General features: G+C 40.3%; 1 protein-coding gene across 4 annotated transcripts in view; it reads left to right on the forward strand.

Annotated features, from left to right (window-relative positions):
* The window catches only part of DNAH3 (dynein axonemal heavy chain 3), a 173,703-nt gene that overhangs the window by 123,844 nt on the left and 34,031 nt on the right, over positions 1-15,828 (forward strand). For all 4 annotated transcript variants that reach the window (XM_045072730.1, XM_045072731.1, XM_045072732.1 and 1 more), the window contains 8 exons: positions 1,462-1,756; positions 3,544-3,723; positions 7,772-7,895; positions 8,420-8,576; positions 8,818-8,961; positions 9,931-10,597; positions 12,618-12,783; positions 14,704-14,920. In XM_045072730.1, the coding sequence (XP_044928665.1) occupies positions 1,462-1,756; positions 3,544-3,723; positions 7,772-7,895; positions 8,420-8,576; positions 8,818-8,961; positions 9,931-10,597; positions 12,618-12,783; positions 14,704-14,920 (1,950 nt within the window). The remainder of the gene's footprint in view (positions 1-1,461; positions 1,757-3,543; positions 3,724-7,771; positions 7,896-8,419; positions 8,577-8,817; positions 8,962-9,930; positions 10,598-12,617; positions 12,784-14,703; positions 14,921-15,828) is intronic.

Below are 15,828 nucleotides of genomic sequence, written 5' to 3' on the forward strand. Positions count from 1 at the left end.
GCTCTGCCTGTTCCTTTTCCTTTGAGCAAATTACTTGTCAGAAGAAGCCCAGCTTTTTTCTACCAGTATACACAAAGTTGCCATGTTGCATAAACTCAGTTGGCACCATTGACATTATGATCTAGCTTTGCTTTAGGGGCATCACTTACATAAACCACAGTGTGAATGATGCTTTCTGGACTTGTGCAAACAGTGGCTCCATGCTGGCGCCTTCCAGCCTAGACATATACAGGAGATGTCAGCATATGATAGACATCTTCCATTCCCTTCCTCTGTTTCCATGGAGGAACCAAATGTCGCCAAATGGTTGATGACAGGGTTCAGGTTCAGAGAAGCCAAATTAAGGTAAGGTATTCCACTCAAAGTAATAGGGATTCCAGGAGCCCAAGACCAAGCCCTTAGATTCTATCTGGGGTCTGAATAACAGGAAAAGTGTCGTAATCCCCATATTGGAAAACAAGTTTAAATGGGGATGGCTCCTAGAACCAAGCATCTGAGTGTTGGAAAAAGCAGATCAGGAATAAGTACAGGGAGTAGGGGCTGAGGATCACACCCCACCCTCCCAAGCCAGGAAGTAGGATGACATGAGAAGTGGACCTTGCCTGGGGCGAGGCAGACAAGTTGATTCAGAGCAATGATCTCGGGGGGCAATAGCTTTAGACTGATCCCTAGAGAGGGGCGCCTGGGTGGCTCAGTGGGTTAAGCTGCTGCCTTCGGCTCAGGTCATGATCTCGGGGTCCCGGGATCGAGTCCCGCATTGGGCTCTCTGCTCAGCAGGGAGCCTGCTTCCTCCTCTCTCTCTGCCTGCCTCTCTGCCTACTTGTGATCTCTGTCTGTCAAATAAATAAATAAAATCTTAAAAAAAAAAATTTTTTTTTAAAAATTAGACTGGTCCTTAATGAAATTGGTATCTATGCTATGGTAGTTTGGTGGTTAAGAATATAGACTTTGGGGGCACCTGGGTGTCTCAGGGGGTTAAAGCCTCTGCCTTCGGCTAATGTCATGATCCCAGAGTCCTGGGCTCTCTGCTCAGCAGGGAGCCTGCTTCCTCCTCTCTCTGCCTGCCTCTCTGCCTACTTGTGATCTCTGTCTGTCAAATAAATAAATAAAAATCTTAAAAATATATATATAGACTTTGAAATCAAACAAGCTGGAATTCCAGTTCCTGCTTTTCCACTTACTTGCTATATTACTTGTGCAAATTGCAGAAGAACTATAGACCTCAGTTTCCTCATCTAAAAAAACAGAGCCAATATTGCCCATCTTGACATGCATGGTCTCATTTAATCCTCAAAACAGCTCAGTGACCTGGGTGCCATTATTATCCTGTATCACAGATGAAGAAACTGAAGCCCCTGGAGAGGTTAAATACTCACTCAAAATCGTAAGGGATGGAGCTGAATGCCAAGACCCAGCCTCCCTAGGCCAGTAACAAGACTGTCCCATGTCTTTGTGGTACAGGTCTCAGAACTCATCATCTCCACAATGGAGACAGCCAGACAGTCCTTCTTCTTGAAAACCTACGTGGACCATGAAATTCCAGTGCTGTTCGTGGGGCCCACAGGCACTGGCAAATCAGCCATTACCAACAATTTCCTTCTCCACCTTCCCAAGAGCACCTACCTGCCCAACTTCATCAATTTTTCTGCCCGAACCTCAGCCAATCAGACTCAGGATATCATCATGTCCAAGCTGGATCGGCGGCGGAAAGGCCTGTTTGGGCCTCCCCTAGGGAAGAAAGCGGTGGTATTTGTAGGTAAGGCATTAGCCTGAATATGAACATAACCAGATTCTTCTATGCTGCAGCAAACCAGAATCTCCTACCATACAGTCCTTCTACTCTAAGGGACAATGTATTTCTCCTTAATGTAATTTAGTATTCCTCCCCTCTCCTTTTCTTCTCCATATTTCTTCCTTCCTTTCTTCCTCCCACACTTTACCCCTCCCACTTCCCTCCCTTTCTCTCATCTTTAATTTTGTCTTTCCATTCTTTCATTACCCTGTATTTGTTGATCAAGTACTATATGTCGCATTTTCAGTAAGTAAGACCTAGTCCAGGTCTTTTTGCCTCAGTTAGGCTCCCAGTTTCTCCTGAGGTGACAATGAGCCTTTGGATCAGAAGGTTACCTTGCAGTGAGAATTAATTCCAGAAGCGTGTTTACCCTCTTGCATCTCCAAAAACAACACTCACTTGGTGATAAACCCCTTATTCCATTTTGTGTCAGATAAAGGTTACCAGTAAGTGAAGAAACTTAATAACGGATAAATAATTATTTGTGAAATAAGCACATTGAGTTTCCCCAGGATTTTACCTGTTTACAAAGTACTTCCTCATTTATTTCCTTTGAGCCTAACATCCCTGTAAGGTTATTAACCATCATTACCATTTTACCAATCAGCTAATTGAGACCCCAGAAGGTTAAATTCTCTGTCAAACACCTAGAAAATTCTGGAGCCATGACCCAAACCCAGTTTTTTTTTTAATGACAAACACAACATATTTTCCACTGTTTTACTGCTAACTCAGAGGTTTGTCTTTTAGTAAAAATAATGCCCTACTATTCTGAGTTATCTCATGTCCTTTCCTTAAAATTCATGTATTTATAGTGTATTATCTGTATTTATATCCTTGCCCACTAACATTAGCTTCTTAAAGGCTGAGATCCAATTTTATTTTGTTTCCTCTTTCTTTTCTTCCGTTTTCCCTTTCCTCCAAACTGTTCCCTTTCTATATCTATGGTATTTTCAGAAATAATTTAAGTTTTGCATCCAAATAGATCTAGGTTCAAATTCACTTTCTAACCCTAGGCATGTTATGATTTAACTTCCATGACCCTTAGCTCCTCACCTCTAACGTAAAGGTAATACTACCTTCCTTATAAAGTCATTATTTGGATTAGATGAGATAATATGTATAAAACTCCTGAAATTTTATCTGACACAAACTTGGCATTCAGTCAGTGTTCATTAGAGAAAAATCAAGAGAGCTTTCATCTATTAGTGTCTTCTATGTGCAGTGACCTGTTCACAATATGCTATTGGGGGGAATCAAACTCTGCCATTGAGAAAGTCACTATCCTTGCCATTCTCATTTTGCTCCTCAAAAACTCTAGCTCAAAACCTTTCTCCTATTGGGGTTCAATTTTTACTTGGTGATCAAATTATATACCCTGTTGGCTGGGATTATGACTGTCTTCCTCACTATCATATCCCCCCAAAATTAACAAAATGTTTAGCACATAGTATAGAATCAATATACTGTGATCGATGGAATGATAAAAATAATTAAATACCTGTTTGTTGATGCCAATCCATGTATCCTTAAAGTCACAGTGGGCAGAGATCTCAATGAGGCAGGAGAATGCAGAACCTAGGAAATCCTCTTCTCATATGGTCAGAATGTCCACTGGCTGAGCTCTGACTAGGGTGGGAATGGGGCAAGTAGGCACAGACTCTCCCAGGAGGGAATAGTTATCTATTGCCTCCTATGAGAACAAGGGATCCCAAAGACTTAAAATATGTGGCCATGCCTTCTTTCCCTAGATGACCTCAACATGCCAGCCAAAGAGGTGTACGGGGCCCAGCCCCCCATTGAGCTCTTGAGACAATGGATCGACCATGGTTACTGGTTTGACAAGAAGGACACGAGCAGGCTGGACATCGTGGATGTGCTGCTTGTGACAGCCATGGGGCCCCCTGGGGGTGGAAGGAACGACATCACTGGTACGTGAGAGAGAAAGTTGTTTCCTCTTTATCATCCAGCCGAGCCAGACCACCTTCATGGATGGAGGGTTGGTACAGGGCACTCTGTCCTGATGGAAGGTGGAGAAAAGTATATTTGGGCTGTAGCTGGAAGGGTTTAGGCTAGCTCCATGGAGCGGAATTTGAAGACTTCATGTTGAAAGTTGTGTGAAATGGACTTGAAAAGAGAATGTGAGAATATTTCCCTAAACCCTGGAGGAACTCTCCATATGAAAAGGAAAGTTCAGTGGGGTGATGGATTCACGGGTTGTGTTTTTTTTTTACAGTTCTTCAGATTGCCAAAGATAGAACAACTTACCCAAAGTGGCCTAGTCAAAATAATACTAATACTAATACTAATAATAATAATAATACAAATAAGAGTTCCTCCTATCATCTAACAGTTAGGAATGCATTTGCTTCAGGTGCAACTGGATTCTTGTAGGATCTGTATTTTAATTCTGAGATACATCCTTGCTTAAGAACATTAATACTGGGGTGCCTGGGTGGCTCAGTCATTGGGCATCTTTGACCTCACTCTCCCCTCTTACATTTAGCTTTCTTACCTATAAAATTTTTCATAAGGAAAATGAACAGGATAATCTTATTTGGTACATTGTGTACCAAAGAATAGCGACTCAAAAATGATCACTACCAAGACATGTACTCGTAAAATTGCTGGACTTTAAAGGAAAGGAAAAAGTCTTTTGGGCATCTAGGCACAAAAGACTACATGACTTTTAAGAGAAATAAAATTAGATCATCTTAAAACTGTTCAACCACAATGCTTTATGCCAGAAGGAAATGAAATGAGAATCAAGGATTTTATAGCCAGGAAAGCTGACTTTCAGATATAAAAGGAAAACTGTTATCAGAATGCAAGAAGTCAGATTTATGTCTACAAACCTTTTCTTGGGAACATACTAGAAAATGGGTTTCACATGATCAAAATTACTGTAAAGAAATAAGTTTTATGTGCAACTAATGGATCATTGAACACTACAACAAAAACTTATGAAGTACTATATGTTGGCTAACTGAACATAATGAAAAAAAGTTTTAAGAATAAAGTATTTCACTATGCAGCCCATCAAAAAAAACAAAACCTTGCCATTTGCAATGACGTGGTTGGAACTAGAGGGTATTATGCTGAGTGAAACAAGTCAGAGAAAGACAATTACATGATCTCTCTGATATGAGGAATTTGAGAGGCAGGGTGGAGGGTTGTGGGGGGTTGGGAGGGAAAAAATGAAACAAGATGGGATCGGGAGGAAGACAAACCGTAAGAGACTCTTAATCTCATGAAATAAACTGAGGGTTGCTGGGGAGTGTGGGGGTAGGGATAGGGTGGCTGGGTTATAGACATTGGGGAGGGTACATGCTATAGTGAGTATTATGAAACATGTAAGCCCAATGATGCACAGACCTGTATCCCTGGGGCAAATAATGCATTATATGTTAATTAAAAAATAAAGTATTTCAATATTCAAAATTTATTAAAAAAAAAAAAAGAAATAGAACAACTGGTAGTAAACATTAAATATATGGTTATTTGCTGAACTAAGACTACCTGGGAGAGATTACAATATGTAAAGGCTATGAGACCCAGTCTTGTAGATACAGAACAGTTGAAAATGGAGGGGAGATTAGGATAGCAAGTATACAAAGTTTTAAATTGTTTTCAGTTCTCATAATTGGTAGTGGTACCATATTCTTATTCTAAGATCTTTGTGTAAAGTAGGATTATACAAACAAATTATTGTGAAATTTTCTACTTCCACTGGCCCTTGTGTCCTTGAGAACAGGGAGTCTCAGTATGGAAGAAAGGAGATCAAGATGTAATATAAATGAAATTAAGAGAAAGCCCCGTGTTCAGAAATATCAGTAGTAACTCATGAGGTACTAGGTCTGGGAAATAATAAACAACTCATTAACACTGAACATGCCCAGCACCTAGATTGTTTTGAAATCCAATTTCCTACTAAAAGGAACCACGGCTTCTTAAGAAATGTCTGATTGCGTCTCTAGGACAGAAAATATACAAAATGAGCTTGTAACTTCTTGATATACCAGATAATGAGAAAGCTTTTAAAGGTTTAACAGTCATGTCAACAGGACTCAGTTGGCATCATAAGGAGGCCCTCACTGGCCAAAGATGGGAAAATTTGAGCTTCAACAATAATTGCAATTTTAATGGATTGGAATTTATCAAAATATACTTAAATCCATTAGTCTATTATAACAATGATAGTTGTTCATTTTCAGAGGATGGTAAGGAACCCATTTATTATCTTGAAAACTGATAAATAAATGGAAAGAGTCAAATATTTATCCGGATTTTCTTATACGAAATGTACTATGGTATAAGCAAATCCTAGAGGATTGAACTATAAAATATTACAACTAATATATGAAAAGAGATGGTAGAGTCAGAATATCACCATTTTACACTAATGAGTGAATTAGTGGATCTAGCCATTGAGCATCCATAGCTACCAACATCACAAAAGGAGAGATATCATTATGTCTCTAATGAAAGAATATACTATCATCTACCATCTGGCCCTAGATGGAATCTTAATCTGATCAAATCCCTAGATCCAGCTGCAAATTACTATGAAATGCATATGAGGACAAAGGAAAAGAATTAACTGTACCTTGAGTATGCAAGGAACAAAATCCTAACTGTGGAAACTCTACTGATCAAACAGCCCAGATACTCATCAGACAAAAGATGAAAGGGATGGAAGGGGAACCTATAAATTAAAAAAGACTTAAAAGACATCAAACTTTTTTTTAACCGGGAGGGTTAAACTCTGGCATGTATATTGGGAGATAAAAACATAAAGAAATGCAAGACAGCAAATTATTATAAAAGTCAGGATAATAGTAACCTTTGGAGAGAGACAGAGAGACTATGATTGGGATGGAATATATGGAGGAACATCTATGAAGGGTTGGCAAAGCTTCGTTTTTTGACTTAGATGGTAGACATAAGGGTGCTGACCTTATGATGATTCACTAAACTTTATATTATTTTTTGTCTGGTTTTCAGTATCTGCATTTATTTTATGTAATAAAATTCTTCTTAAAAACAGATATGCAGACAAATTTATAGAAATAGAAAATAGGTTGTCTGTTGCCAAGGGCTCCAGCGAAATGGAAAGTGACTGCTAATGGGTATAAGATTTCTTTCTAAGGTGATTAAAATGATGTTGGTTTCACAACTAAAATACTAAAAATGATTGAATTATGTTTACTTTAAATGGGTGAATCATATAGTATGTGAGTTATATCTCAATAAAGCTGATACATAGATATATAAATATAAATATATAGATATCTAATATTAGACAGGTAGGTAAATACAGATATAGGTAGATATGTAAGGATACCAAATTAATAGTGGCTAATTGGGGGAAGAATGGATTTGATATGTGGGTCAAAGATGACGCTCACTTTCTATAAAAATATTTCTGAATTGACTATTTTATAATGATCACGTATTACCTTCACTTTTAAAAATAATCTTGAACACTAGTTTAGTGCTGTTAATAGGATTTCTGCAATCATGGAGATGTTCTGCATTTGCATTATGTGATACAAAAGCCAGGCACTAGCCACATGTTACTCTTGTGTACTTGAAATATGGCCAGTAAGACTGAGGAAATTATTCTTTAATTTAATATTAATTAGGCTTAGGGGCACCTGGGTGGCTCAGTGGGCCTCTGCCTTTGGCTCGGGTTGTGATCTCAGGGTCCTGAGATCGAGCCCCACATCAGGCTCCCTGCTTGGCAGGCCTGCTTCCCCCTCTCTGTCTGCCTCTCTGCCTACTTGTGATCTTGGTCTGCCAAATAAATAAATAAATTTTTTAAAAAATATATTAATTAAGTTTAAATAGCCACCTATGGTTAGAGGATGCCATATTGGATATCACAGCTCTAGAACAATAAGGCAGAGGAAAACTTACTCTTTTGTATCCCAAGATTCCAAGGCTCAGGAGGTATGTGTGAGTGTGTGTGTTTTCCAGGACGATTCACTCGCCATCTAAATATTCTTTCCATCAACGCCTTTGAGGATGACATTTTAACCAAGATTTTCAGTTCAATTGCTGACTGGCACTTTGGGAAAGGATTTGACGTGATGTTCTTAAGGTAAGAGGTTTCTGTGTCCATATACACTATGGAGTATTATGCCTCCATTAGAAAGGATGAATACCCAACTTTTGAATCAACATGGACAGGACTGGAAGAGATTATGCTGAGTGAAATAAATCAAGCAGAGAGAATCAATTATCATATGGTTTCACTTATTTGTAGAGCATAACAAATAACATGGAGGACATGGGGAGATGGAGAGGAGAAGGGAGTTGAGGGAAATTGGAAGGGGAGGTGAACCATGAGAGACTATGGAGTCTGAAAAACAATCTGAGGGTTTTGAAGGGTGGTGGGAGATTGGGGGAGCCAGGTGGTGGGTATTATGGAGGGCACATATTGCATGGGCACTGGGTGTGGTGTATAAACAATGAATTCTGTTACACTGAAAAGAAATAAATAATTAAAATTTTAAAAAAAATAATTAAAAAAAAAAAAAGAGGTTTCTGTGTCTTCCACAGTACTGGCCTCTATCCTCAGTTCTGGCTCCTACTTGATGAATCTGCCTTTCCCTTCCTCCCAAGGTATGGAAAGATGCTGGTACAAGCTACTATGACAATTTATAAAGCTGCAGTGGAGAACTTCTTGCCAACCCCCTCCAAGTCTCATTACATCTTTAACTTACGGGACTTTTCACGAGTTATCCAAGGGGTACTGCTCTGCCCGCACACTCACCTGCAGGTCAGACACTACCATTTCTGTTATCAAGTTCACTCAGCAATATCCTTAGCTGCATGGAATAAAGAGCATAATAGTAATAGCTAACTTTTATTAAGCATTTATCTCTGCTAGGCCTTGTGCTAAGTATTTTATAAACATTATCTTCTTTAATATAGCTCAGTCAACCCCAGGATTTAGAAAGAGAACTACCACCTCTGGTCCCACCTACCATTCATACAAATAACTAACCCTGGATTTTCAGGATGTGGAAAAATTTATCCGGCTGTGGATCCATGAGGTTTATCGGGTATTCTATGACCGTCTGATTGACCATGAGGACAGACAGGTCTTCTTCAACATGGTGAAGGAAACCACATCCAATTGCTTCAAGCAGACTATGGAGAAGGTAAGCCAGACCCTATGAGCATTTGGCCCAAGAAATGGTCCCAAATACTTGACTATGTTAGTCTCAGATTTCAAGTTTTCAAGTTTGCTTGCTAGTGGAGACTCAGAACTCTGCTTTCTGAATCTCAGGAAACGGGATTGAGTCATCTAGTCACTTGATTTGATATTATACTTGGCGCAACTTTGTTTCACTTCCCTGATAACATATACATTTGTATCAATTCAAAGTAGTTTATGAGCTGATGTAATTGTTTATAATTAACTTGAAATACACTTTTAAGTTTAATTAATTTGTGAGTTAAAAAATGAACTGTAAAATTTTTATGGTTTGAGGCCCTGGTAAAGCCCAAGTAGAAGAGTGTCATGGTTTCCCATTTGTAAATATTTTCTCTTTCCTGTTTTGATGTAAGAAAAGTTGTTTTAAGCCTATGCATTTACATCATCTAGTTGTACCTCTATTTTTTTTTGTACCTCTATTTTTAAGAAGCTGTGATTTCTCCACAGAAAAATTGCAGGTGTTTCATGTTGCATCCAGAGGCTAAGTGCAGAAGCACTACCAGGTTCTAATATCAGGAAGAGAAAGCATCTAGAACATTCCTACTCTAGCCACAGAGTGGGGACCAAAGGTAGCACCTGTACCCTTGTTTGGAGAAGGAGCAAGCACATAAAAAAATTGGTGCCTATCCTTTTTGGATGATCCACTGGGATCTCACAGTCTGACCACCAACATTTTAACAATTTGGCAAACAGATTAACTCTCACTTTCATGCTTTTTTTCTAATGCCCTTTTATCATAGTCTTTATACCCATCAGATCCAAATATAATGTTATTAAAAAATTATTGATGAACCCTTGCTTTGGAGAATACGTTCAAGAGGAAACAAGCATATCTCTTGTTCCCTCCCTCTATACCTGCCACCTTGATTGGGCCACTGGTGGAATGCCTGGCTGAGATTTATCTTTCCCACAGGTCCTCATTCACCTGTCACCCACTGGAAAGATTGTTGACGATAATATCCGTAGCCTCTTCTTTGGAGATTATTTCAAGCCACACAGTGACCGCAAAATCTATGATGAGATCACTGACCTGAAACAGCTCACAGTGGTCATGGAGTTCTACCTGGAAGAATTCAACAACATCAGCAAGGCCCCCATGTCCTTGGTCATGTTCAGGTTTGCCATTGAGCACATCTCCAGGATCTGCAGGGTCCTGAAGCAGGACAAAGGCCACTTGCTCCTGGTGGGCATCGGGGGCAGCGGGCGACAGAGTGCCAGCAAACTGTCCACATTCATGAACTCATACGAGCTATACCAGATTGAGATCACCAAGAACTACTCAAATCACGACTGGCGGGAGGATCTGAAGAAGATCATGCTGCAGGTTGGAGTAGCCAACAAGAGTACCGTGTTCCTCTTTGCTGATAACCAAATCAAGGATGAATCCTTTATCGAGGACATCAACATGCTTCTGAACATAGGGGATGTGCCCAACATCTTCCCAGCTGATGAGAAGGCTGACCTTGTAGAGAAAATGCAAATGGCAGCCAGGACAGAAGGCGAGAAGATCGAAGTCACTCCTCTTTCTATGTATAACTTCTTTATTGACAGGGTGAAGAAGAACCTTCACATTGTCCTTGGTAAGAAGCAAACTCAGTTTGCCCCTCTTCTCTCGAGTGCCCTAAACTCAATCCTCTTGCAGTAGTCCAAGGATTAATCTAGCCATGGCAACCACCCAGGGGTTTGTGCCTAAATTCCTGTGGAAAATGACCTTCTAAACCACTATTTCATTTTATTATTTTTTTAAAGATTCCATTTATCTATTATTAGAGAGAGAGAGAGAGAATGAGAGAGAGAAAGCATGAGAGGAGAGAGGTCAGTGAGAGAAGTAGACTCCGTGTCAAGCAGGGAGCCCAATGTGGGACTCGATCCTGGGACTCAAGGATCATTACCCAAGCCGAAAGCAGTCGCTTAGCCAACTGAGACACCCAGGCGCCCTAAACCACTATTTTAAAACTGTTCCACTTGTCTCAATTCTTTTTGTTTTTTAAGATTTATTTATCCATTTCAGAGAGAGAGAGGGAGAAGGGGAGAGAGCAGGGGAACAGGCAGAGAGAGAAGGAGAGAGAGAATCTCAAGTAGACTCTGCACTGAACACCGTGCCCAATACAGGGCTCTATCTCATGACCCTGAGATCATGACCTGAGCTAAAATCAAGAGTTGGATGACTGGGGCACCTGAGTGGCTCATTGGATTAAAGCTTCTGTCTTCAGCTCAGGTCATGATCTCAGGGTCCTGGGATTGAGCCTCACATCAGGCTCTCAGCTCAGCAGGGAGCCTGCTTCCTCCTCACTCTCTGCCTGTGTTGCCTACTTATGACCTCTGTCTGTCAAATAAATAAATAAAATCTTTAAAAAAAAAAAAAAAAAAGAGTTGGATGACTGACTGAGTCACCCAGGCGCCCCTCCTTTTTTTTTTTTTTTTAATTTAAATTTTACTTAGTTAACATACAATGCAATATTGGTTTCTGGAGTAGAACAACACCCAGTGCTCATCACAAGTGCCTTCCTTAATACCTATCACCCACCTAGCCCCTCACCACATACTCTTCTCAATTCTCTAAATTCTCCTCTGAACCTTCTCCTTCCTTTTAGTGCATTACCCTGGTGGCTCACATCTGAAGTTCTTCACTCTGAATGACAACCTCAATCTATCCAAAACACCTAAGGGCTGTAATTAATACTTTTCTCTCATGCTATCATGTCGTGTCAATTTTTATCTCCTCCTTTTTTTTTTACAACCACCTATTTATCTCCATCTCCACCCCCTTTGCATTAGCTAAATTGCCATCATCTTGCCCAGCCTCACCTCTGCAAACTTCTAACTATTCTCTCTATGTCTATTCTTGTCCATTCCAAAGATTTTTGTTCCACTGACTCATGGGTTTTTTTTTTTTGCATGTATTGCAAATTTGATTGTTATATGTACACACACACACACACATACACACACACACACTTAATATGCCTTCTATCAGGATAAATGCCAAAATTCCTAATCTGTGGTTTTATAAGGCTACCTCCCATACTTTCCTCTTTATTCTCTCCACCCTCCTCTCAAACCAAGCTTCCCCTTCTCTCTCTGTTCTTCAACCACAGTGACTTCCTCATATTTCCACCTGTGTATCATGCTTCCTCCTATCACATTGAGCCTAAATTAAAAATGTATGGAATTTAGCCAGAATTTGTGCTTGGATGGAGATGGGGTCAGAAACAAGCCGATGGCCCCCACTCAGTTTCCATAAATAACTAGTATGGGGCATCCATGGTTCCCTTATTGTCTGAGTCAACACAAATAGAGCAAGAAGATCAAAGGGCACAAACCATGCTGGCTAAGTGATGCAAAATATCTGGAAAGGAGAACAAATGGGCTTGGGAGACCAGTCAGAAGGTTATTATAATATTCTGAATTCCCATCATAAAGTTGAATGAAAATACCCTATGATTCCCCTGCGCTTCCCAGGCATTCATCATAACTATTCCCATTACACCCCTGGAGTAGCTACAGGAAACCAACCCCTTACCCATCAGAATCCTTGGAAGGAACTGCCTGGCTCCTTGCCTTGGAGGAAGGAAACTAACCAAGTCTGTTTTTCATCAGCCATGAGCCCAGTTGGGGACGCCTTCCGGAACCGGCTGCGGATGTTCCCTTCACTGATCAATTGCTGTACAATTGACTGGTTCCAGTCCTGGCCCACGGATGCCCTGGAGTTGGTAGCCAACAAATTTCTGGAAGATGTGGAGCTGGATGACAATATTCGGATAGAGTAAGCATTAGCTGCATTTGTGTACCCTAACCAAATATTCCAGAATGAAAATCCAGATGTTGGCTGTGTTGTTATTATTGTTTTTAAGATTTCTCAATTTCTGCATAGAAAATCACATTTAGTTAGATATTTAAACATCTTTGCTGAAAAAGAATGAAATTTCATTGTTCAGAATTGTTCTGGAGGTGCACTGTTGTCATAACTATGAGAACCTAGCTCTAATAATATAGCTATTTCAAAAAATATATATAGCTATTTCAATAGTTATAGAGCATACCTTCTCAGTAGGGGTGACATTGCTGTCAAGGAGATGAAAATTGGTTATTATTAGGGTGGGAAAAAAAACTTCGTCTTTTATATGTAAAATACAGATATACAAAAACAGCCCACAAGTCACTTAATTTTAGCTAGAGTAAGGGAAAATATGGGAATGTTGACCTTCCTGGGTGCCCCATGAAGCCAATGGTCATGTCATCTGCTTTGTCTGACTCTATATCCTTAGTGTTTAGCAGGTGTCTGGACATAGTAATTCAGTTACTGTTTATTAAATGAATGAATGGAAAATGAAGAAGTAGGTAAAGGTCAGAATATTGATAGCTCTAAATTCCATTTTAAGAATGTTACACTTCATGCTCTCAGCCAGAAGTCCCTTTACTTGGGTCCATAGGCTCATGAACAGAATTCAGAGGATCAGTTAATGTTAATGGAGAAAAATTATATGTTTATTTTCACGGACATCTAACTGGCATATTGAAATTCTTTCAATAATGAATGTAGACAGTATATCCCAGTAGGATTAGCAGGACTTGTTACCAATAGGACTCACAATTGTGTGTGTTTTTAATAATTCACTCAGTCATTATAGATATGTCGGTGTATCATTTCCAAAGTTGTGGCGGGTTTTAGATCTGCTGCCCAGTCTTATCATTTAATATAGAGGTCAGCAAAGCATGATCTCCTGGCCAAGTCCAATTCACAGCCTCTTTTTATAAATAAAGTATTATTGGAACACAGCCATGCCATTTTTCCCCCCACACAACAGCAGACTTCAGTAGTTATCATTACTCAATCATGCGTACCATTGATTTTACTATTTGGCCCTTTCCAGAAAAAGTTCGCTGATCCTAGGCATATAACAAATTTCATTTTTAAAATATTTTGAGAATAATTTCAACATAATTGGTTCCTTTTGTAATCCAATGTATTTTGCTTTATGCATTTTATTTATTTTTTTAAAGATTTTATTTATTTATTTGACAGACAGAGATCACAAGTAGGCAGAGAGGCAGGCAGAGAGAGAGGAGGAAACAGGCTCTCCGCGGAGCAGACAGCCCAATGCGGGGCTCGATCCCAGGACCCTGGGATCATGACCTGAGCCGAAGGCAGAGGCTTTAACCCACTGAGCCACCCAGGCGCTCTGCTTTATGCATTTTAAAACATCATTCATCAGGGGCGCCTGGGTGGCTCAGTCTGTTAAGCGACTGCCTTCGGCTTGGGTCATGATCCCAGGGTCCTGGGATCGAGCCCCACATTGGACTCCCTGCTCAGCGGGGAGTCTGCTTCTCCCTCTGCCTACTGCTCTGCCTACTTGTACTCTCTATCTGTCAAATAAATTAATTAATTAAAAAAAAAATAAAACATCATTCATCAGACTGTCCAAGATGAAGAGTTCCTGCTTAAGCCCTGGTGATTCACCAAAGTGATCAGAAGTAGGAATTACTCCCTTGAAAATCATTCTAGTAAGGATATATACATCTCCAAAACTTCTCACAGCTCTGTTGACCTGTCTTTGAGGATTTGGGGCTCTACCAGGCCACAGTCAGTGTGTTTCTTCTCAAATCCTCACATGGATAGCCACAGCTGTGCTAGGTCTATCTGGAGAACACGGCACCTGCCTAACCATCCTTTTGTCCTCGGCAGGGTTATCTCCATGTGCAAATATTTCCAGGAGAGTGCGAAGAACCTGTCACTTGATTATTATAACACACTTTGCAGACATAACTATGTCACCCCCACCTCCTACCTCGAATTGATCCTAACCTTTAAGACCCTCCTCACTACCAAGAGGCATGAGGTTGATATGATGAGGAGCCGTTACCTGACAGGTCTGCAGAAACTGGAGTTTGCATCTTCACAGGTGAGTACAGCTGCAGCAGAATGGGGACAGAGGGGTCCAGGCTTAGGTGGATGTGGTAGGGTCACTATGTAAAGACAGCATCTACTCCTAGACTTGCAGAGCTCACCTTGCTTGCCTCAGCCTCAACCCAGCCCTAAGAGAGTCTGTATTCCTTTAAGATTTTGGTATTTTATTCATCATGGATGAACCCTGAATGTGTTATCTCACCCCTTGGGCCTCAGTTTTGTCTTCTGTATGAAGGGGCTGTGTTCCACACAAAGAAACCACAATGCAGAGAGGCCAGACGAGACCATACATGCAGCCTCATGAGTAGGCAGTGCAAGTGGTCAGGCCAAAACTGAAACTCAGCTCTGCAGAATTCCAGAAGCTGTGTTCCTAACCAGGCCAGCATGCTGGGCCTCTCTCAAATGCTTGCTGGAGACATGGTTGCAAGATTATGAAACCCTTCTCAAATATGCCTCTGAGCTGCCTTTAGAAGGTAGAATCAGGACTGTTGGATCCAAAAAAATGGTACAATTCTCCTGAAAGGTAATGAGCTCTCCACCATTAGAGGTGTTCAAACACAGGTTGGAAAACCACTTAGCAGGAATGCTTTAGAGGGCATCAGACTATTGGGGAAAGTGGCCTTGATAGTTCCTCTTATTCTGAGTATCTCAGATGTATATGTTTTCTTCGTTGACTAAAAAAAAAAGTGAGTTTTTTTTCCCCTAACTTAATTTTATTCTATCTCTCCCTGCCCCCTGTACTAAAATTTAGTATGGGCTCAAGAGCACAGAGGAAACTGTACCTTTAAAAAGAATGTTTAAGTTTACCATTCTCTGTCTAGTGTCTAGCCCCATGCTTGATAATTTACAACACCTAGTATGAACTCAGCAACTAAGCATTGAAAGATCAAAGAGGAAAATTCC

The sequence above is a fragment of the Mustela putorius genome, unplaced genomic scaffold (genome assembly GCF_011764305.1).
Source record: "Mustela putorius furo isolate JIRA1106 unplaced genomic scaffold, ASM1176430v1.1 tig00004043_pilon_pilon_pilon, whole genome shotgun sequence".
In the NCBI taxonomy this organism is placed as follows: Eukaryota; Metazoa; Chordata; class Mammalia; order Carnivora; family Mustelidae; genus Mustela; species Mustela putorius.